This window comes from Amphiprion ocellaris, chromosome 8, assembly GCF_022539595.1.
Source record: "Amphiprion ocellaris isolate individual 3 ecotype Okinawa chromosome 8, ASM2253959v1, whole genome shotgun sequence".
NCBI lineage: Eukaryota > Metazoa > Chordata > Actinopteri > Pomacentridae > Amphiprion > Amphiprion ocellaris.
Window position 1 is genome coordinate 31,193,042 of NC_072773.1, and position 23,171 is coordinate 31,216,212.

Here is a 23,171-nt window from a genome sequence, read left to right on the forward strand (position 1 = left end):
ATTTATTTCTGCCAGGTCCTCTTGTGAGTATGTAGAAGTATCTAATTCTGGGTTCCTAGTCAGAATTTAAAGCTCCAACAAACTAGAAATTAACTTGTACTCCCTCTTTGGATTTAAAAATATCTGTTTGCTTTTAGTTCCGGAGCCAAATGGACACGCTTCCCAAACTTGCATCCAAAGTGCTCAGCTAGCTTCACATGTAAACCCAGGGAAAGCTTAAAGTGCTCTTGAAGATGAAGAAAAAAACCAAAGTGCTCTTAGTGGAAGAGAAAAGTTAAATTGGATGTAATTATTGAGACAGACATATTTAGAACCGTCTCGACCCCTTACGCTTTTTATTGTGTTTTTATCCTGTGCCATGGTTTAATTCTATATTAAACGTTGCTTGTTTTTTATGTTGTTTATAGTTTGTTTTAAATTATCTCATTCTGTGTTTGTGCATGCCCACATTTCATGCTAGCTTAAATTAGTGTCTCTTTTTGTTTGGAAAAGTGAATCATTTTTATTTTATGACTAAATAAACCCAAGTTAACCTTTTCCCATCACATTCCATTCCTAAATTAGTTTAATTTTGGCCACAAAAACTGGATCAATATCCTGCCAATATCAATAACAGTCTTACACAAGAACTCAGACGAGCACTGCAACATCTTCAGTTGAGAACAACAAACAATCTCGTGACAATGACATATTTTCATATTGAGTTGGAAAACCAGGATGCTAATATTATTCAACGGGCACACTGCCATTGCATCTTAAATATGAGTTTGAACCATCACTGGAAAAATGCCCCTCTCAAAACAAGAAAAAAAAATATTTCAAGGAACTTTTACCTTGAAATAAGTGAAAAAATCTGCCAGTAGAGCAAGTGAAAAATGTCTTGGTAAGATTTCTTGAAATAAGATATGATATTTAGAATATTGAGATCTCAAAATTAGCTGGAAAAACTTATTTTAAGCTATATTTTACCAGGATTGTCAAGCTTAGGTGTCTTAAAATAAGCCAGATGTGCTTTAAAAAAAAAAAAATTGTAGTTTTTCACTCAAAAATAGATTTTTGCTTTCATTCGTGTAACCTCCTAATTTGAGATGCATTAAACTTGTTTTGAGTTTTCTTGTAAAATACAATTAAAAACAAGATAATTTCAAGATTGATTGACTTAACAAGATATTTAAGATGCATTGTCTTAAAACAAATCCCTCCATCGTGCTGAAATGTCACTTGTTAAGTGAATATATCTTAAATCAAGTGGGATGAGACATCTAAAAATAAGACAAATAGACTTGGTAAGATTTTGAGTTTTTGCAGTGATTAAATTCATGCAAATATCTCCTGAAAAACCACCATCCTAACACTACCCATCCCTCCTTTCTGTTTCTCTCACTGTCATATTTGCAATCATTATAGTCATCATCTATTATGATAAAAGAAAAATATATTAAACATGCTAAATGAAGGATTCTTGACTCACTGCCAAGAGTGCAGAACACCTGAACACTCTGCACCCTGCGCACACCCACAGTCATGCACCCACACATACAGTGCACACACCACAGTCCCCTTGTGCCCTCCAGGCACTCCCTGCTCCACTAACACACCATGAAATCTCTAACACTCACAACACATTTACATGACATTACTGCTGAAGTGCTATAAAATTGGTGCCAGAATAGCAACTGCTGCCATGCATTATTTGTTTCTGCGTATGAGTGTGCACCAAAGCACAATGGGAGTTTCAGCACCCGTTTACATTGTGCTGATTGTCACAAACATCATTTTAGCCACGGCATGTAAAATAATGAATATTACTAAGTGTGTGTGTGTGTTTGTAAAACTGAAATTCGAGGTTGAGGCTACATTCAAGTGTGCTTGTCTGATTGCAATGATCTCCTTCGGTCTCTGCCGTGTTGCTCTTGGATTAGCATGGTAATCATGGAGCATGTTGACACACACTGTTAGTCAGATTGATGTGTTTGTTTGAATGGTGCAGGGCTGCACAGCTTTACACAGCGACTGACTACATTAGCCACTTGCTACTAATCTGAGAGTTAATAGCTTTCCACAATGATGTTGTTCCCATGCACGATGTTTTATTCAAATGCTCGCTGGGTCTGTTCGTAAAGTGTTGAGATCTATCACTGCTGCGTTCCCTTACACAAACACTCTGTGCAAATCAATGTAGCCATGTCTGAAGAGGTAGTTTATCACCGGCAATTATCCTTTCTCGTCTGTCTCACACCAGGCAAATGGGACGAGTCAGAGTTTCAGATTCAATGAATATTGATGCAGCCCCTTAGGCCAATGTTGACATATGTATGTGTGTGTGCGCACATGTTGGGGAATTTGTCCAAAAGAAGAGGACAAAGAGGATCAGCTGGTAGACAACCATGCACAAGGGTTTGTATTGAAGTGTGTGTCGAAGGCTGTAATTGCAGCTCTTGGAGGGATTCTTAGTTTGACCGCAGTTTTATACAGCACAGGCATCAGAGTTATGATTTACTCATGTTTTTTTGGCCTCACTCTCTACGCTCCTATTCTGGGTCGGGATGGCACGCAGAACCAAAGGCAGCGAGACAGTGAGTCAGTAGCTACGATGCGCTATGCATACGCAGCTCGCACACTTGTTCATGTCACTGTGCATGTGTCTGCGAGGCCACTGACACCGATGATGCAGACAGCGTTCGCTTGTGTGCTGGCTGCCGCTAAAGGGACAGACAGATGTGACGCTACAGTGACGACGACAGCAAACCATTATGTAGCCTTTCCTGTTTGTGCCCTGCGTGCTGCACACCTCCCACACCCACCCACCCACCCCTATTTTACTCCCAGCTCCCTCCATGCTGCTATCAGAGTCTCAGACTGCGGCAGCGCGGGGCAGTGAGACGGAAAATACAGTGATTGTTTCTGACGAAAATAGAGGGGCTCAACGAGAGGGAGACTCTAAAAGAGAGGAGGAGCGAGAACGAGGGGGAACTCAAAGGATGATGGAGCAAGGGGAGAGGAGAATGGAGGGAAGGCAGGGAGAGAGAAAGGTCACTGTGTGGCAATCCAGGCACAGGAGAGACTGGAGAGAGTAATAGCTCCACTGAGAGCTCCTCATTTTGTGTATATTTGTTAGCGGGTGGTTAAGAGAAAGTGAAGGAGGGGAAGGAAAAGCGAGGGAGAGTGAGGGAGAGTGAGGGAGAGCGCTGGGCGGCACCATAAAGAGTCTCACCTTGTTCTGCACCATGCACACACAGCACCCCAGCTGTCATCCAGCTTCACTCTCTTTCTCCATCAGGGCCGGTGGGGACATGCATCATTCATGAGCAGAGACTTATTTGGCTGCGTCATCTCCTCACATAACTGTCAATAACTTTTTCTGGCTCTGGCTTCACCTTTACTCCAGCAGCAGGGCACACAGGATGCAGACAGCAAATATTAAATGACAAATCATTTTGTCTAAGACACAGAGCAAACAAAAGAAAGTTTCCTTTAGCGTTGAATAGAGGATGCTCTCGTAAGATAAAGCTCTTCCATTAGAATACAAGACACAAAATGAGTGATACAGGACTTTTCTATCCTTGTTTAAGTGATAAAATACTTTTGCAAAAACTAAATTGGCTGCCGTTTAGAGGAATTATTCTTATGATCGTTTTTTTTCTTTTTTTTTGCCATCCGACCACATGATTTTGTAAAAAAATCAACACTTAAATATTCATCAGGATCTGCTGCACTTGGAAGAGTGCAACCACATGTAGGAAGTGTAATATGAAAGGGTAATTATCTAAGAACTGCCGTGTCCTGCCCCCAGCATCCTTTTTGTCCAGGCTGTCCCCTTCCCTGAGTGCATGCGTCGCAGCCTGCTGCGAGGCTGCCTGCTGCGAGGCTGCCTGCTGTGAAGGTCACCCTCCCTGCAGCTATGGATTACACAGCCACGCACACTCAGGCAGAATATGATACTGCCCTTGAGGGGAGGTCTGAGGCTCGTTCTGGCAGAGACAAGTCCTCTGGAACTTATGGGCCCACCAGGACCAGACAGTGTGACAATGAAGATGCCACTAGTCAAGTGCTGAAAGGGAACAGTGCAGGGAACAAGCAACAAGACATCTATCTATTCATCCATCTGTTCAGTGGTGGAAGGGAGCTTCATACATTTTTAACTATCATGCCTGTATGATTTGAGATATCTGCACTTTATTCGTGTAAATTTTATTGCATGTTATATTTCTACTTCACTGGAAACTAAATGAAAACTAGTAAATAAAAACAGAGCAAAGCAAAGCAATATAAAATCCAATTCTAATAAAACCCTCAGGAAGGGAGTTCCAGGGCTGAGGGGGTCTTGACAGCCAAAGCTCAGTCTCCTTTAGTCTTGAGCCCAGTTCTGAGGACATCTACCAGAGGCTTGCTTTGTGGATGTGAGGCCACTCTCTGGCTCATAAGGCTGCAGCAATTCAATGTATAACTAGGAGCCAAGCCATGAAGGGCTTTAAAAGTGATCAGCAAAATCTTAAATAAGTCCTGAAACTGACTGGTATCCTACAGAGATGAGAGGCTGAAACATGAGTTATAGGACCGAATCTTTTTGAGCAAGTTCAAAGCTGAGCTGTTGCATTTTGTTGCTGTGATTAAAATATCACCACATGAACTCATTTATGACCTTAAGATGAGCGTGAAAAAGGAATGGTGTGGTTTTAGAGACGCTTGTCAGCTGCAGGAGGCAAAGATGAACAAATATCAACCGCTAAGAAGGTTCTGTTTGATAAATAAGCTCCAGACTAGTCAAAAACCAGTATTCCTGAAGCTAAATAATTTCTCTAGGTTGGCCAACAAAACTGCACGATTTACAGTGTCAAATCCTAAGCTAAGGTCATTTAAAATTAAAAATTAAAACAGTTGCCTGCATCAGTTGTTGGTAAAACTTCATTTGTTGCTTTGATGAAGACTATTTTAATGATTTGATAGGTACAAAACCCTGAGGTTTGTTAGAGTAATTTAAACAAGAAATCAGTTGTAGCAAAATCAAGTTTTCTAAAACCTTTGATGAAAATGGAAATTTGAAGATCAGTGCAAAAATATTAAAATCTACACTGTATAAACGCAGTAATTTAACAAAATCTGTCTTTGTTCTGTATTTTTGAAACAGACAACTATTAATAAAAATAACAAAATAAACAAAAATGAATTTACATCTAATGCAATGTAATCTAATGTGATAATTGAGAAATTTCTATTATTTCAAAGAATTTTTTTCACATAAAAAGGCAGCTTAAAAACATTCACGTTTTTTAAAATTAAAAGCAAATTAGTGACGAGAAAAACAAGTACTGGTTCTGTAATTTTACGTAGATTTGTTTGTTAAATCAAAGATATCTTCTATAGTTAGAGAAATTTGCAAAACAAAAATGTTGAATGAATTTGTTTTTATAGGTGTATAAAGTAAGTACTGTGAAACTGTCAAAATACGCTTTTTTAAATCAGTGAAAACACTGATAATTACTGCAGCAGCTGGTTAAGTCACTTCATCTTGTAGATCAGCAAGAGGATTATTTTGATATCAAACGGCTGTGAGGAGATTTACAACATTACAGGTTATTTACTGTCTGCAGCCTATTTGTTGTGTTCAATATTGTCGTGATTAGAAAAGCCGGTCGCTCAGACCATGACTGGTGAAAAAGTCTTTAACCAGTTGAGGACGGACTGGGGAACCATGGTGGTCTGTAGTTACTTGACACTGACAGATCTGCAGTCTAATATCAGTGATGACGGACGAGGTTTCAATTTCTTGCTTCAAATGACACAAGCAGCTTCTCCTTTTTCCCATTTCCTTTCAGCTGTCTACATTTTTTCTGTGTTTCTTTGGTTTATTCGTTTAGCAAGAGCAACTTTTTATCCGCTGGCACTGCTTTGAAAGTGATAAATTTCAATTTCAATAAAGTAATTTCTCAATAGAGTTACAAGGTAACAACCCTGGATGAGGCGCAACAATCCCCGCCACAAGAAGGAATCTAATACGTGATATCAAATAGCCTTCAGAAAAACATTTATCACTCTGTTTTGTGGTCTGAATTCAAAGGAGGAGCACGGCACCTTTTATCCTGCAAAATGGTGCAATGAGGGTCAGTGTCCTTTGAGTGGGACAGGAGCCATTTGACAACGGCTCTCTCTGGAGTCGTGCCACTGTTTAGAGGTCAGAGGAGACAAAAAAAATACACCCGCACACATAGACGCAAACACGCTTGGCAGATCGTGTTGTCCTTTGCTGGCTTGGCTCTCCCTGCTGTGACCTTAATTTGTTCTGTCTTGAGTATGAGTGCCCACCGGGCAGCTGATGCACCTCAAGGGAACAAACTGACAGCATGTGTGAGCATTATATGGGTTTGAGCATATGTGGTAAAAGGACAGAGATAGACAAAGGAGGGTAAAGACTGAGACAAATAAACCCGCATACAGAAAGAATGCTTGTGTTTGTGTGGCTCGCAGGTGAGCTGCGGCCATGTTCACAAGTTTAAACAGAGGAGACAGGAGGGGGGAGAAACGGAGGCTGGAAGCGGTGGAGGCAAGGCCACCAATAAAAGCACAAGAACACAAGCTGTCTCCCTGCAGGCTAATCCTCTAATGAAGATTTGTGGCAGTGGCTGGCTGGTGATTATTGGCCCAGCACAGAGACAAAAACCATCTTCGGTGATACTGTAAATACAATCTCTCACATTTACACAAGCCATCACCGGCGCAAATGAGAAAATTTAGCATGGAGGCAGGAACACTGCTGCTGCACTGTTTATGGGCTGGCGACTGTTGTGCTCTGACATGCTGTCAAACTCCTGATGCTAAATTAATCAGCAAAACCCACAACAAGCCCAAATATTAACCAACATTATTCAGTTGTGAAGAATGCAATGTGAAGTCGCTTATGTTTGTGCTGTTATTCCTGTCTCATCGGGCCAATTGCACCAATCTCAACTATGCTAATTTTATGGAAATGCTTGTTTCCGTCTTTCCTCTCTGGCTCCCTTTTGTTATATTTCATCAGTCCTCGTCTGAACCACTAACAACCACTGTCTGAGTTTCAGTGTTAGTCGAGAGCAGTGCTGAACATAGAAGCAGGTGTTCATCCATCCGTGCATCCCATAACAGAGACTGCTACTGCATTAGGCGAAGCTGACAGTGGGAGATTGAAAATTCAGCCCAGGCTTCCATCTCCACATATCCCTTAAAGATTTGCACTTCACATATCATAGACACAGAAATTGCTCCACTGAAGTTGCTTGAGGGGAAAAGATTCAGGAAAACCAGCCTGCGACAAACACCAGCGACAACATCAACATGCATTCAGACATGAATCAATGACCTCAGGTACCTTATTACCCTTGTGTCCCTTACAGCCTTCTAATCCACACCTCTGGCACTTCGCCCTCCCAATCCTCCCTTTCTCCTCCCCCTTCTCCCCCCAGGCCGAGGCGGGGAGCTGTGGTGCAGGTCCTGGCAGAGTCCCTTAACTCCCTCCTCCTCCCTCTCTCTGTAACTGAGGGGTAGGGCCACTTGTTCAGGGGAGAACTTGTTTGTGAGACAGGTGTGCATACCAGACGCCTGCGTTAAGCCCTACGCCACGCGGATCCCATAACTACCTGCTAGAGAGGCTTCCCCAGCTTTCATCCAAGACTCGACTAAACCTATTTTAAAGAATCCTTGTGCTTGCTGCAGTTATAGTAGCTGTCAATGGGCAGGACGCCACCGAGGGCAGGTCTGAGCTGCCACCTTTTCATCACCAGACCTTTCTGCATCTGTTATACACACCATTAAAACACATTGGAAAAGATTCAGTTGGAAGGCGTCAGGGGTGGAGATTTAGGCTATTTTGAGCTCTTCATGTAACATTAAGGATTAAAAGCTAGCTTAAGGCTTCTTGGAAGCAAAAGCAAGTACTATTCATTCAGACTGTGCGCCTGGCAGCAAAGCAGTAGTAAAGTGAGAGCTGTTTGGATGGATGAGGTCACATAGTGAAGAGACGTCCTTGTGGCTATAAGTAAAGTTCAGGCAATGAAGTAGGATGACATTCCCAGCAGTGTTTCAGATAAACTGCTCATGTTTCCTCTTTGCATGATACAGAGAGACTACAGTTCAATGCATGAAGTCGGAAGAAAAGCATAGATTTCTCCCTGTAGCTCTGCTGCAACCAAAAAAAATTGCCACCCCATATCCAGTCTCTCTCATCTCACTATTTGTTCATTTCCTCCCTCTCTTTATCCCTTAAGTCTCTGTCCTCCTACACTATTCGCTCGATCCTGCTCTCCCATTCTATGGTTGCTTCATAGACTTCCTCCTCCTCCCTTTTTGCTTCCTCCTCACTAACCATGCTCTTATGAATTGACCTTGCTACAACTCAAGGAGAATTGATTTCTCCTTTGGTCTTTGTGCGAAACCCTATCTCAACAGCACTCAGAGGAATTTCCTCTTCCCCCCCAAGAGCTGGATGGAGCTAATTCTCTGTCATGAGGACACTTTTCACTCCATTTTATCTTCCTGCCTTCCTCTCTCTCTCTCTTTCTATCCCCTCTTCTCTTCTACTCCTCTTCTCTTGTGAGCACACAGAAATAGAGCAGGCATGATTAATGCAACATCTATCGCCGCCAAACGTTAGCTTTGCTCAACCTTTTTACGCTTGGCTGCTGCTTGAGGAATTGTTATTCATGCACCTTCCAGCACTGTTACTGAATTATCACATTAGCTTATCAATAAAACAGCTTGACTTTTTACTTTTGATGAGCGTGAATAAAATAGCATAAAAAAGACACAACGGCTGGCTGAGACTTTGACTGAACATGTATTATCACATATTCAGAATTCTAATAAAAAGAATAGTAAAATGCGACCGAAAAAAATTGAATGTGAAAACCAGGTGAAACTTTGGGAAGTGGCCAGATAAGCTGGCTTGGAAGCTAAGTGATCTTTGCAGTGCACCTGCACTTGGATAACAGGCACTTCTGAGTCACCAGAAACAAGCAATGAGGATAAAATTGACCTTATAATGCAGTTATTGTCCATACTGTCCAGGTCTTTAAAATAGCATTTTGTTGTAGTGAGAAAGAGAAAAGAAAGTTTGCACACTTGGGCACAATTCAAGTATTTAATAAGGAAGCTGGGCTTTCAGTCTCCAGACTTTCATTAGGACAAATGTTTGGCACAACGTAATTTAACCCTCGTGTCGTCCTGCGGGTCAAAGCTGACCCGTTTTCAAGTTTGAAAATGTGGGGGGAAAAACGTATTTTCACAGTGAAACTTCTGATGTCCACATTTTCAACATTTTTGGGAAATCTTTGAATATTTTTTGGTGGAAAAAAAGAAATGTTAAAAATGTTTCTTAAGAACATTCACAAAAAAAAATCAACCAAAATCCAGCGAAATTCGCTGGAATTTGGTTGATTTTTTTTGTGAATGTTCTTCAAGAAAATATTAGAAGTTTTACTGATATATATGTAATAACTTTAGATATTTTTAGGATTTTTTTGGAGGATTTTTAATCACTTTTTGAAAATATTTACAAGAATTTTCTTGCCAAATTTAGGGGATTTTTTAAAATAAAACTTTTAAGGGAAACTTTTAAGGAATTATTGGAATTTTCTTCCTGAAGGTTTTGCAAATTTTCAGAAATTTGGGTAATTTTTTTGCTGAATTTTTGGATTGGAGGAAACAATATTTTTTGGTCCCCGTAAATGAGGACAACAGGAGGGTTAAAACTGATATGGGTAAAAGAGTGCACCTGTGCAATGTCATGCAAGTACGCATATCCGTGTCTCCTAAGATCCCAAGAATGACAGCATAACACAATGCATGAACATTCATCACAGCAAAGGGAAATTGAAAATCAATAAGATAGATCAGAATTAAAGATTACAAGTATTGCAGAGACACCAGAACAATAGAAGACAGTAAGTGTTCTGCATGATAAAGGCAACAAAGGCTCTTTGCAAACACCAGAGAGCTGCAGTGTGAAGAATCATCTGTTCCTCTTTCCACTCTGTGATCACACTGACTGTTGAAGCATACACAACATTTTCCAGGCTTCAACTCCCAGGTGTCTTGTAGCCCCAGGATTCCCAGTAAGTAGTGAGCCAGGCTGCCTTGGTGAATGCACTAATGTGACACCATAATCACACACAGGTGCATTTTTGTGCTTCAGAGCAGCAGCAGCAGCAGCAGCCGCCACACCAGGCTTTTGCTGGTGGCAGGTGTTTGCACTGGTGTGCATGTCATAAACAGTACATTTTATTCAAGTGTACGCATGTGCAGAAAAAATGAGCCGTGTTTACATCCGAATTTAAAAAGACCTCATCACGCTAATTCACAAAATGAAATGGTGCATACTCTTGCGTCATTCGGGCCTTTACGTTCTGGTGAGCGGTCTTTGATGGAGGGCACTGCAGTGAGACCGGTGGAGCAGTGGGAGTCAGAGGACCAGACACCTCCACCTCCCTCTGCTCTGCAGTGCTACACACACACACACACACACACACACACACACACACACACACACACACACACACACACACACACACACAGATGCATTTACAGACACAATAGGTTGCCTTCCCACCAGTCCAATAACAGGCCTATTCATTAGAGTCTCTTACAGACAGTATTGACAGCCTGCTGACACACAGTCACTCCAGCATAAACAAATGGAGCAATAGAGAAAAGTGAGGGAGGGTGAGGAAGAAGGGAAGAGACCTGTTATAGTGGCTTTTTGACTGAGGAGGGATCTCCACAAACCAGTAGTGAGCCACACTTAAAAGAAAGAGGAGAGAAAGGAAAGAGAGCTGCCACTTCTGCTCTTTCTACCCTCAGATAAACCCACATCGTCTTGCACTCACACACATAATGCAGTCTCCCTACAGATGACTGTCACATTAATCTTACATCCCAGGTCACTCCTGACCTCTTCTAATTATGATCATGGGAGTAAGTCTTTCATTCAGAGCCTCCCCACATAGAGCAGCTACTGAAAGGTGAACTGGGTCAAGTGCAGTGAGCTGCTCATCACACACACACATCACGCAGCACTATGTCACCGCCACCCTCATGCTTGCCAGAAAAAATATTCCCACTGAGAGGAATTGGGATATTCTGCAAAACGTCACGGTGAAATTTGAAGCCAGTGGCCCACTTGCTGGAAAATGTGCAGAATGTTAGAAAATGGCCCTGCAGAATTCTCAAGTTTCAGCTGCACTGATGCATTCCAGTTATAACTTGGAGTTGCAGCGAAGCCTAAAGGGACAAACTGTGCTGCGCATACCAAATATCTGCCTCATTAAAGAATTATAATTTAGCGTGTCACTTTGACATAAACAAAGAGAGCAGAGCAGTCATGGAGAAAATGGGAGGAAAACTGCTGATCTGCTTAAAGACATATTCCCCTGGTGTCGCTTTGAGTTGACCTCTGCAGCCAGGTGAGTGTGTGCAGACTGTCAGAGGAAGGTGGGGGCTGGAGAGCCAGGTGAATGGAATGAGCAATAGCTATGCAGACAGGTCAACTGAGAGACACACTTTATGAAGACAGATGAGGCCAGAGTGGGCACACAAACACAAAGACAAAGAGACAGATAGACTGCACGGCCCTGAGCTCGGGAGGTCAGGCCTGACTCAAACAGACAAGACAGATGAGACATGAAACAACTTACAAACATGAACTGATGGTGACATTACTGAGACTTCCCCAAAAACTTTGAGATGACGCTCACAAAATGGATTTTTCATGAAGCACTTCAGGTGACAATGAAAGGAAGTTACAGACACATCTTATCTAAAAGTGAATCCTACACCATGGGCTCCCTCCAGGCTTCGGGGAGCTGAAAGGATTTTTTTTTTTTTTTTTTTTTTTTTTAGACAACATGGCGGCCGATCACGATGACACCATAGACGATTGAGAGGCTGTACGTCAACAGGAGCCCAGTGATCATGTTCTCTATTAGCTTGCCATTGTTCTCTCGCTATTTCACTCTGTTCTCTGTCCAAACACAGACACACACTTTAATACACAAACGCTCACAGCAGCAGCAGCAGCCCCATACCCATAACTTGGTGCAGAGCCCATGTCAGGCTGCCCGTGGCTTTGTGTAGCGCACGCTGTACAGCACAGCCACACATCCACTGCCATTATCAGCGTCAGGACTGTCATCGCCATCACGTCGGCCAAAGACCTGTGCCAGGGCCAGAGAATGCTTACAAAGCTGGGTACCAGAGACTTGTGATCACAACATCAAGGACAGAGCAGCACTGTAAAAGGTTATTTGCTCAAGGTCATCGTAAACAAAGCATAGGAAAAGACTCATAGCCGTGCAGACACAGTTGGTGAAGCATGCGGTTTACACAGGGATACTCACACTGTACACATACCGCGCAGGCATTTTGTTTAAATCGCATTTTTTTTTTTTTTTTTTAAAACAATATATACCGCCATTTGTCAGAGACATGTTATCACAACCTAGCAGATGTGTATCAGCAAGCTGAATCAGGAAATTTGCTGATTGGAGGTCGAGATCAACCAGCGCCAGAATCGTAAAGGTCATTACAATGACATTACCCTTTTCAGACGAGGAAGGCAAGAAATGTCAAATCACTCAGTGGTCACATCATCATGCAAATGGAGCAGAATGTTAGGTGGTGGAAAATCTCAATGTTCAGACAGAAATAATGGAAGATACCTATCCGAGTGACAACTTAATAAGGAGACGTCTAGGTCAGCTTTGTTGGCAGGTGTGAAGGGGGAAAATTTAACAACCCATTAGATGTGATGAAAAACACACAGATTTGGTATTCCTGCGCTACAGTCATTATCACTGTTTAAACACCAGTCAGCCTGATATTAAAAGAAATCTGCCATATATGCAGCAAACACTGACAGCATTCAGTGTTTCTGCAAAGGCATAATTCACGGTGCAGCACAACAGAAGTTGCATTCCATGTTTTATTACTTCTAGCGCAACTGTAGTGCCGAACAGTCAAAATAAACACACTGAAATAGCTATCCTGAAGCAAACCACTGGGTGAGTTCGTCTGTGACAGCAGAAGAGCAATGAATGAGGATAAATGCTGGTGTTAACACATCCTGGCCAAATATCATTTACAGCTGCTGCTACCACCACCTACACCCTGATCAAGACAGTACTTGTCTAACTGTTAAATGAGGCTCAAGTCAGGTGATTGCTCACTTTTGGCCAGCTGCAAAAACTGGAAAAATACAGCATGCAAAAACAAAAAATGACTTGTCAGTGTAATGCAACAAGAAACAAGCTTGAGAGAGTAAAAAGCTTCTGCATTTTACAGTCATTCTGATAGACGTGAACTTCTCTTTACTTTTTAGCTTACAGGTATACATACTCGTCGACGCACACGTTTCAAACTTGCTCACACAGACTACATGGCTCCCCATAATCATTAAAGATGTCTGCTTGAAAAACATGCCTGCCGGGAGAGCAGAGGAGCAGAGCTGCGCCTGAATCAGCCCAGGCATGCGTTAAAACAAAGTGGCCTCTCCAGCAGAGCACATAGCAACACACACACACACACACACACACATTTAGAACAAATACACACACAAAAACCACACACAGTCTCACAGACACGGCGGTACACAAATTAGAAGTCTCTAGAACACTTTCACTAGCTGGCATGCAGCACGTTGCCTGTTAAACACACACACACATTCCTCATATTCTATCCAAAGAGCAGCACACCCATGGCAGGTCATATCACTAGACTTATAGTGGCAGCAGCCCATTCTCTGTATGAATGTACAGCCTCACTATGTAGAGCACACAGACCACACAGAATCCCCTCTCTGACATGACCACTATGAGACCAACATACTAAAGAACAAAGTGTGGGCTGACTCAGAACAATGTTTAATAACTGGAAGCTATACTGTCCCTTCATTGTAATACTGGATCTTGTTCTTTTAAAAATGCCATTCATTTGATGGCGCGTTTTCTCATCGATTAAGGGAGTTATAAGGACAGGTTAGTGAGAAACTAGGTATTGCCAAAACAGATCCATATGTAGTTGATATATTTAGTCTTAGCTAATTGTATAAAACTACATTTCATCAGTTATCAGTGAGTTGAACTGGAGCCATCGTTGTCCCTTCACCTCTTCTGACAGAACATGGGAATGGTGGAGTCTGGTCATGTGACCAAACAGCCAATAATGACACAGTCCAGCTCCAAACACTTTGACCTTCCCTGTCATCACTCACACCTGCCATTTTAATGGCACACTATTATCGTAATTACAAGCACTAACCATGATTTAAAGGTTCGTCCAAGCACTCACTATTGACAGATGTCTGTGTGGAATGGAAACCAAGCAGAGTACACTATTAATAAAGAGCTGCTGGTGGCCAAGTTCAAGTAGGGATTAGTGATACAACAACACGATTGACCTCTCCAAAATCCCATGCACCGAAAAAAGCGACAACTCACCCAAAATCATGCTGTGTGTTGCCTTGGGTGTCCCTGGGTTGACAAGTGTTCCCTCACTGCCCCCGTCTCTCCTGCTTTCGACAAGGGACAATGGCTCCAAAATCTCTTTTCAGAGTTCCTCTCCACTCTCCAGAAAGAGGCAACTCAGAGAGGCAGCGCTAGATGGGAGACGAGACTGCTGCTGCTGCTGCTGCTGCTGCTGCTGCTGCACATGCCATCCCTTGCGCCTGCCCTCTCCAGGTGAAAAACTGAATGTGTGTGAGAGAGAGAGAGAGTGTGTGTGTGTGTGTGTGTGTGTATGGAGGAGGGGGTCCAGTGTTTCTGCAGTGGTGGCTCAGGTAAGCCTGAGGACAGTATGGAGGTGGTTAGTAGCAGAGGAGAGAGAGAGAGACGGACAGAGGAGGGGGAGCCTAAAGTGTGACAGCCAATCACAGCGGGAGGCTACAAAGCCAAGATCTTCTTCTCCACAGCAGCCAGGAGGAATTGCAGTGGTCTCCAGCAAACAGCTGACAGGCAGTTTCAACTGTATCATTTCACAAGGAGCTTCAAATGGAAGGTCTTCAGTGTGCTCTAAAGTCAGCGCCTTCTTTGGTCTCTGGGAAAAACACACTCCCTTCCCCACTCTGGCTTTCTCTCCCTCTCTCTGCTTCTTGTTTTTGGGGTTGGGTATAACCTAAAGGCACCTTACATGCCTCTGCTCTGATTGGTGGCAGGCTCAACCAATGGGAACAGCGGCAGACACTTGTCATCATGCAGAGTGGAAGTCATGAAGGAGAGACAGAGCTTGACTGAAAATGCCGTCTCCCCAACCACTGTTTCTGCCTTTCATTCGCCACGTTCTCCTCGTCAGTCTCCTCCTTACCGAGAGCCCGACTGGCACATCTGTATATTGCGTTTGTTGTTTATTACCACTCCCCTCCCCCTGTCCTTTGACTCCATGTGTATGTGGACTTGTTAGAGGATTAACCTTTTCTCTGTGTGGCTTTGTCCTTCTCCCCTTCTCTCCCTCCGTCTCTTAACCCGAGCAAGGTTACACGTTTCATCAACCTTTGCGTTTTCTTCAAAAGGATGGAATTTAGACTGGGAGTGAGTGGGAGTCGGGGGGGGGGGAGAGGAGATGTCAAGCAAAAAAAAGGAGAGATGAAATGGAAAGCGACAGAGCGGAGGAAGCATAAGAAGGAGGGGCAGAGATTAAACTAAATACAAACTGACAGAGGGATGAAGAGACATGGAGTGACAAGAGGAGACGACCAGAAGGACGGAATGCAGAGACAGACAGAGTCGGACACAGGAGATGTGCTGCAGAGAATGAAACTGTGGACCACAGCAATGCAGTCACTAAGTGAAGAGCAGCTTCACAGCCAGCTTCTTATGGTCCACTTCCTCCACACCAAGAAGCCATTCAAACAATGTCTGCTGTCATGTTCGAGCACTAGTCTCTCTCTCTCTCTCTCTCTCTCTCTCCAGTTCCCCGTGTGAAGAGGAATCAGAGGGTAGCTAGAGAGAGACGTTTTGAAAATCACACAGCCGCGATGTTATTGAGAAGCTCAGCGCTTAAGAGAAGGCTTAACAAAGCTGTCAAAAAATTAATCCCCTTGGGCGGGCATGCTTGCAAACACACAGATACAAACACGTGAGCCCGGGGCTACAGAAAATGCTGCCTGATGTTCACAGTGCCTCCTGTTGTCCTGCTCTCTCTTCCCCTTTTTCTTTTCTATCTCTACCTCCCCACCGCCCTTCTCACGCTCTCAGGCTGAGGCTGTGAGTCACAGGGTGTTGGAGTGAATACTAAGGAGGCTGGCTGACACCTCCAATACCTCTCTGCAAGGCAACTCCACTGCATACGTTTAAGCCACTGTATGTAAACACTGGCAGACTTCAGGGCCACAAACACCCACACAGAGTCTCACAGATTGTAACTTTGGATAAAATCCATTAACTAAAAGCTGCTGGTATTATGGAGCATATGGTAGCTCTTACCAAAGGTGCACACAAAATCTTCCTGCTGACATGACTTCACTTAGATGCAACACATGCAGTGGCAATCAAACTAATTACTTAGAATAATGAACAGAAAGATTAGTAAAAGGAATTTGAGCCTGTGGGTCTTTGGATCAACCACACAAACACAATGTGTCTGCAGGAAATGGACTGAAAACTGAGAACATTAGTTTTTGAAAATGTGACACTAGCAACTGGAAAAATAGTTATTATTAATAAAGCTGTGTGTGCAAGTTGTTCCTTGAGCATTTGTGTGTGTGTGCGTGTGTGTGTTTGTGTCGGCAAAAGAGCTGAGATAAGGTTTCCTCATTAGTTGTGTTGGTATCAATAATTCAGAGTCGTTCCTTGTTGGCGTTCAATGGGCCGAGTGCTAATGTGCTGTCGGGCCAACGGGGGCCCAGGGCCCAGCGCCACTTTAATGGATGTCATGATGAGAGGGTGAAATCGGAGCATGGAGATCCCGTATCATCTATAGGCAAGACGGAGAAGGGAGGACAAGGCATGGGAGAGGAGTGAGGGGACAGGGGTGAGGGCCACTGGGGAGAGGACAGATGGCCTTACTGGACAGGTACGTGAGCAGGAGGGGGAGGAAAATTGGGCTATTAGGTTCCTCTGTCTGCCAGCGGTTACAGATCATCATACTGAAGATGACCTCAGCTGATCCCAGTCACCTCTGGACAGGAAGCCATCATGGCCTCCGTGGGACCAGGATAAATGGATAATGAACTGACATTATTTCATTTGCCGTCCAGTTGATTTGCTAGAGGTATTATACTCAACCGGGTCTCTTCAAAAAATGATGGGAGAAATAGAATATAGTCCTTAATTGTACATTTCTGTAATTATAAATGATTTTCTAAGAACATTTCTTTAAAACAGTGTAATGCAGTAAAAATTACAAGGGAAAGGGGATTTTCCTTCAAAGAGATGCTTCATTTAAATCCTTCATTTATTATTATTCTTTATATATGTGTGTAGAAGATGATGATGGACATTCAGCTGATTTGCTGAGAAAAAAATCTGTTTATTACACCAGCAATTATATGAAACTAATTGGAAGTGTAGTACCTGAGCGCGTTTCTATTTTTCAAAATAAAAGTACCAATTTACAAACACATTTTTAGGGAAGAGTTTAGGGCAATTATTATGTTATTTACACATTTGACCAATAAAATAAAGTGTTTCATATTTTTCTATAACAATTTTGTAGTATATATGTATTTTTTTTTAAGTTTTTAGTGGTATGCATTTTTTTTGGCCAAGAAATTAAACTTAAATTTCTAGGCTAAATGCTGGCTCATATATAGCTCATTTGCATTGATCAACAGACACTTAATGCTTAATAAAATCAACAAAATAACTAAAATGAATTATTCTACTACACAGCATGTACAACAGAGAAAACAAATCACATTATAGTACATACACCAACAGTAACACTGTCTGTACGAAAAAGCAACGTCATTGTTTCTAAAATGTCATTTTTTAATTTTGTTTTTTTTTTATCTCATTTTATTTTATTTTTTCAAACATTATAATTTCAAGTTTGTTAATATTCTCTCTGTTTTGTTGAGTTTCAGTTGTGTCTAAGAAGTGTGTTTTCCAAAATTACATGTTTTAGTGGTTTGTTCTTGTGCTTTCTAAAATGTTGCATTTTCGGTTGTGTTGTGTTGTTTTGCCCAGTGTGTTTATACCTGTCATTTCATGAGATGACGGCGAGTTTGTGGAAGATTAGTGAGTTTGACCAGCATGTATTACCTGTGAGTCGCCTCTGCATTCACCTGCACATACACACACTTGTTTTTGTCACTTGTTAGGGCAAGTTGTTTACTCAAACTCACACCATGGATGTTTATACCAATGTTGACCTTAAGTATCAACTGTTGACTTTAACATAACTTCAAAGTGAGCCAGATTCTAACACTGAAACAAAGTGTTAACCCTAAAATAAATGGTAAACATGTGAGGACCAGCGTTTTTTGGTGGTAGACAGAGAACAGATGGCAATAAGTGGTTAGCTTGTGCTGCCCCCTGTTGGTGTCTGCCTGTCAACACATGATCCATTTGTCAAAGAGATGGATTCCCGACCCTGCTACAAAACAGCGGCGTGGAAAGGTTCCATAATGTAAGACGATCCCATGTAAAGTGAGAGGGTAATATCTTCTTTAAGCCATGTCAACACACACACAGGGGTAAATAAGGGAACCAACCCAGACAGGAGACACAGCTGGTTACAGTATTGATGGTCTGTCAAACATAATCACATATACCTTACTCAAGCGGAAAACTATCTATACAACAGACAGAGCTGCTGAGGACGGTATTCTTACTGACACCGTTTTTATCGGCAGAATGATGAATTTGGCAAAGTGCTCAGAGCCTGAGTGCAGCAGGTCAAATACAAAATGAATGACTGCCGAGTATGAAAGACGTACAAGAATTTGTCCGTCTGATGTCCAGCAATAGCCTGTGAGAGATATATCAAACCTGAAGCAGAGAGCACTTAAAAGTCGCCAATTCAAATATCGCTAAGATATTTCCTCTTTATTCTTCCCTGCAGGGAAAATACACAGTAAATCTGTGCTTATTGAAATTTGCCAGACTGACTGTAACTCACTTCCTTACAAGAACTCAAACTCAGTGTCAAAATACAACTTTTGTTGATCATAAATTCTAGTCATATTTCATGAGCCTGGGCCTGCAGGCACTGTGTGACTTTCCAGAAATAATAGTTTGCCCTTTTTCCTTTTAGATATTCCTTGCATGGTGAAATGAAAAAGCTTTCTGCTGATACACAGTCCTGCACCTGGGTCATATATTACGCTTTGGTTGTCTCCTGGCACTGTGGTGGTGAATTTAGAGGCTGCCTATTAAAAGGTCAGAGGTGGATTGGTCAGGCATGAACCAGGTGTCAACACAATAAATCACAGCTTATTATTTTTTTGAGATGTTAAAGAAAAAAGCAGTCGTCTGTACCGACTAACGAGCTGAACGTACATCACAAAACAAGCAAGTCTGTTCAGTATGAACACGTTACCTCTACATTCCCCTTGAACCGGCCTGAGCCTGCAAGTCTGACAAGCATATCACTTTGCAACTGTGAGGGAGAATCATCACACTAAATTTAGAATATCGATCAAGGCTGGGATATGTGCAGGAAATGCGAACAGCAGCATAGTGCGGTTCTTGCATATTTTTCCCTCAGAAAACACAAATAATTCAGGAGGGATAAGATTTTTGAATGGCTGGTAGAAATAACAGTGTGGGGACTATGACACAGAGTCTTTCCGTCAATCGCTAAAGATAAAGTATGCAAAAAAAATCTAGTATTTTCCATTACAGAAGAAGAGATTATACTACAACTCCAGCTTGTCATAATAAACACATGCCTTCATTTTTATTCTTTATTTTTAGTTAAATAAGCTGCATGTTTCCCAAATTCCCAAATTCTTTTACTGATCCACTGGTTATCACTTCTTTTACATGTATTTATTGCATGTGTGATTCATTGTTTCTGTTTTGGCAACATCTTTTAGATCTAACCGTCACGTCAATAAATCTTTACGGGTTTTTAATTGGATTTACAGAAAGCCAAAGGGAGACTTTGCATTCTGTGGGGATCTGTAGATGTGTGTACACAGGTGGGTGTGCCTGTGCTGTGAATCCACACTTTTCTACAGAGATGGAGAATGTTGATGTTGACTGTCACACTCTCACACATCCCTGACATTTTAACACCAGCACCAGAGGACAGGATGTCTTTCTTTCCACCCATGTTCAAATCCCACATTTGCACCTTAACCGGTTGCAGTTCATACTTGTTGAAACTTGGCTATGACCCGTCCCATTATTCTGCTACAAACTGACACGTTTCAACTTATTATCACAAAGTGTTCTTTAGAACACAGCAATTCAAAGTAATCATCTTCTCTCCAGATCATAGTCTGTTTCTGCAGCTCAGACATTCCTCAGCTGGGAGTGAAAATAAAAAAGGGTCAACCACATCCCAGCCCCGAAATTTAGACTTCATTTTAACAGCGTGTCATTTTCATCCTGTTTTATTCTAACAAACAACTTTAACACAAACATTCATTTATCATGCCTGCATGCACACACAAAATAAGATCAGCTTTGCCTGAACGGGTGATGTGGCAGAAGACAGGTGGAGCTGTCAGGACAGTTTCAGTTCCACAAATACATGTATAGTTGAGCCAAGAATGAGTGCCAGTGACTTTCATGCACATGCACACACATATTTGTCAATTCTTCCTCCAGACTAAATCAAAACTCACACAATAATCACAAACATGAGAGTCAGAATGAAACAAAGAATCCAGTGTACAGGATGTAAAATTTACTCCCCACAGGGAACATAACTGCATCATTTTAACCCTCCTGTTGTCTTCATTTACAGGCAGTAAAAAATATGATTTCCTTGTCTGAAAAAAAAATCCAAAATTCAGCAAAAAAAATCCCCAAATTTCTGAAAATTTGCAAAACCTTCCGGAAGAAAATTCCAATAATTCCTTCAAAATTTCCCTTAAAAGTTTTATTTAAAAAATCCCCCAAATTTTGGCAAGAAAATTCTTGTAAATATTTTCAAAAAATGTGTAAAAATCTTCCAAAAAATCTCAAAAAATATCTAAAGTGATTACATACATATCAGTAAAACTTCTAATACTTTCTTTAAGAACATTCACAAAAAAATCGACCAAAATCCAGTGAAATTCGCTGGATTTTGGTTGATTTTTTTGTGAATGTTCTTAAACATTTTTTTTAAACATTTCTTTTTTTTCCAACAAAAAATGTTCAAAAGTTTCCCAAAAATGTTGAAAATGTGGACATCAAAAATTTCACTGTGAAAATGTATTTTTTTCCCACATTTTCACACTTTAAAACGGGTCAATTTTGACCCGCAGGACGACACAAGGGTTAAATGGAAGCGCGCAGATACAGCAGTAGATGGTAATAGGTCCATTTCTTACCTGTGCTCCACATTGACTACACCTCTTCTCCTGCTGATCTTTTCACTGAGTCCAATCTCCAACACTGGCTAATGGGGAAGTAACTATTTCCTGTGTTAAATCCTTCCCAACAGGAAACTAGCTGCTGCTTCTCAGGTGAAAGAAAAATGATGATATTCTCATTAATCTGAGTCCAAGAGCAGCAAACAGCACAACTGCAACGCAAAGGACATGTGGACATAGATACTGCTTACACCTCTGTCACCTCCCTTCCACCTCTCCACATCATATCTCCTCCCTCCTCCCTCTCTCTCTCGCAGTCTCAGGCCTGTGTGAAAACAAAGCTAGAGCAGGAGATTCCAGCAGCTAATCTTGGCAGGCCTTAATAAGTGAGGGCAGTGGTGTCATAAGAAGGCGAGGGCAGACTGTTGAACGCTGTAACAGGGAGGCTGGGGAGGGCAGGAAAAGGAGTCAAATGTCAACGAAGGCATGAGGAGTAATATGTGATGTTCGGCACACAGAGGGAAGAGAAACATTAACCTATGAAGAGATGATCTGTGGTGCAGCACGTGGAGGGAATTCTCTAACTCTCTGTCGAAATGGAAAAAAACAAATTCCTAATCGTCTGCAGACACAGCAACAAATCTCAGTGCATCGATGTCGAGAAAGTGTAGAAAAACAGCGAAAATTCTGAACGTATGGAAAAATGCTGAGTGACAACAGTAGCACGCACATGCGGAAATTCATGGGTAAATGCTAGTCTGCAGTAAGCAGCCACCCACCATGCAGACAACTTGGAGCTGCTACGATGTGACACAAGATGAACAGAAGAAGAACAGCTCGCTCCAGGCCTGCTCCTTCCACAACATCACCTCCCAGAGTGCAGCTAACCATTAGAGTACGATGCACTTGCAGTTAAAAAAGGCAACACGCTCTCTCAGCCTTACATGCGGGCGCACTGCGTCTTAGCACCCCCCCGGGCAGTCTGCAGAAAGATAGGTTAGAAGGGGAAAAGGACAGCAGTTTACAGCTGTAAGCACATTTCAGCACCCAGGGCCTGAGGGCTCGAGTTACAGAGACACACTGAGGACCAGAGCTGTCCCTCGCAGCAATAAACATGCCAGTAAAGGTTACACGACAAAAACCATTAAGCTTGGCAGTAGGTTTTGTTATGTTTTTTATGGCTTAATTTACTTTGTAAATGTCTCAAACATTCTCATCTGGACACTGATACTGAAGTCTGAAAAGTCAGCTTCCGTAAGAATGCTGTGCTGCCATGTATAATATACTTAAACATGGCACAGCCTTGAATAATATTAGTTGTTCTTTCATTAGAAAAGAGCGACGTAAGAATAAGACGTAAAAAAGTGATCATATATACGAAAATTCTATCCGTTTCTCCACAGCTTTAAGTTAGCTCATTTCTTGTTCCCTGAAAAAGGTCGTTTTGTATAATTGTGAAATGTTCATTATTTTTCAGTTTTGAGTAACCTTACCTTTTTTTTAAAAAAGATTTGGCAGTTCACCACTTACCTTTGTACCGTTTCAAGCTATTCATTGGACTTGAACTACTCGAATTTCTATAAAAAATTGAAAGATTGGGGTGTTCTAAAACTTTTGACTAGCAGTGTATATATTCATATGTGAATTGCAAGAAATATTAAAAGAAGATTGAAATTCATTAAAGGATTAACCCGCCATATCCCAACAACTACCCCAAGGTGTCAAAGGCATGTTATCTTTTTAA

The 23,171-nt window shown here is 41.9% G+C and overlaps 1 protein-coding gene across 2 annotated transcripts in view; it reads right to left on the reverse strand.

The window, feature by feature from the left end:
• znf385a (zinc finger protein 385A) overlaps positions 1 to 21,664 on the reverse strand; it is a 63,834-nt gene extending 42,170 nt beyond the window's left edge. Inside the window, exons 1-2 of one of the 2 annotated variants that reach the window (XM_023297155.3) lie at positions 21,446 to 21,662; positions 14,460 to 14,707 (exon numbers count right to left, since the gene is read on the reverse strand). In XM_023297155.3, coding sequence (XP_023152923.1) covers positions 14,460 to 14,469 — 10 coding nt within the window. In that variant the 5' untranslated portion in view covers positions 14,470 to 14,707; positions 21,446 to 21,662. Of the gene's footprint in view, positions 1 to 14,459; positions 14,708 to 21,445 lie in introns of both variants that reach the window. The other variant, XM_035942380.2, reaches the window with a different exon arrangement.
• Between the last annotated feature and the right edge of the window lie 1,507 nt (positions 21,665 to 23,171).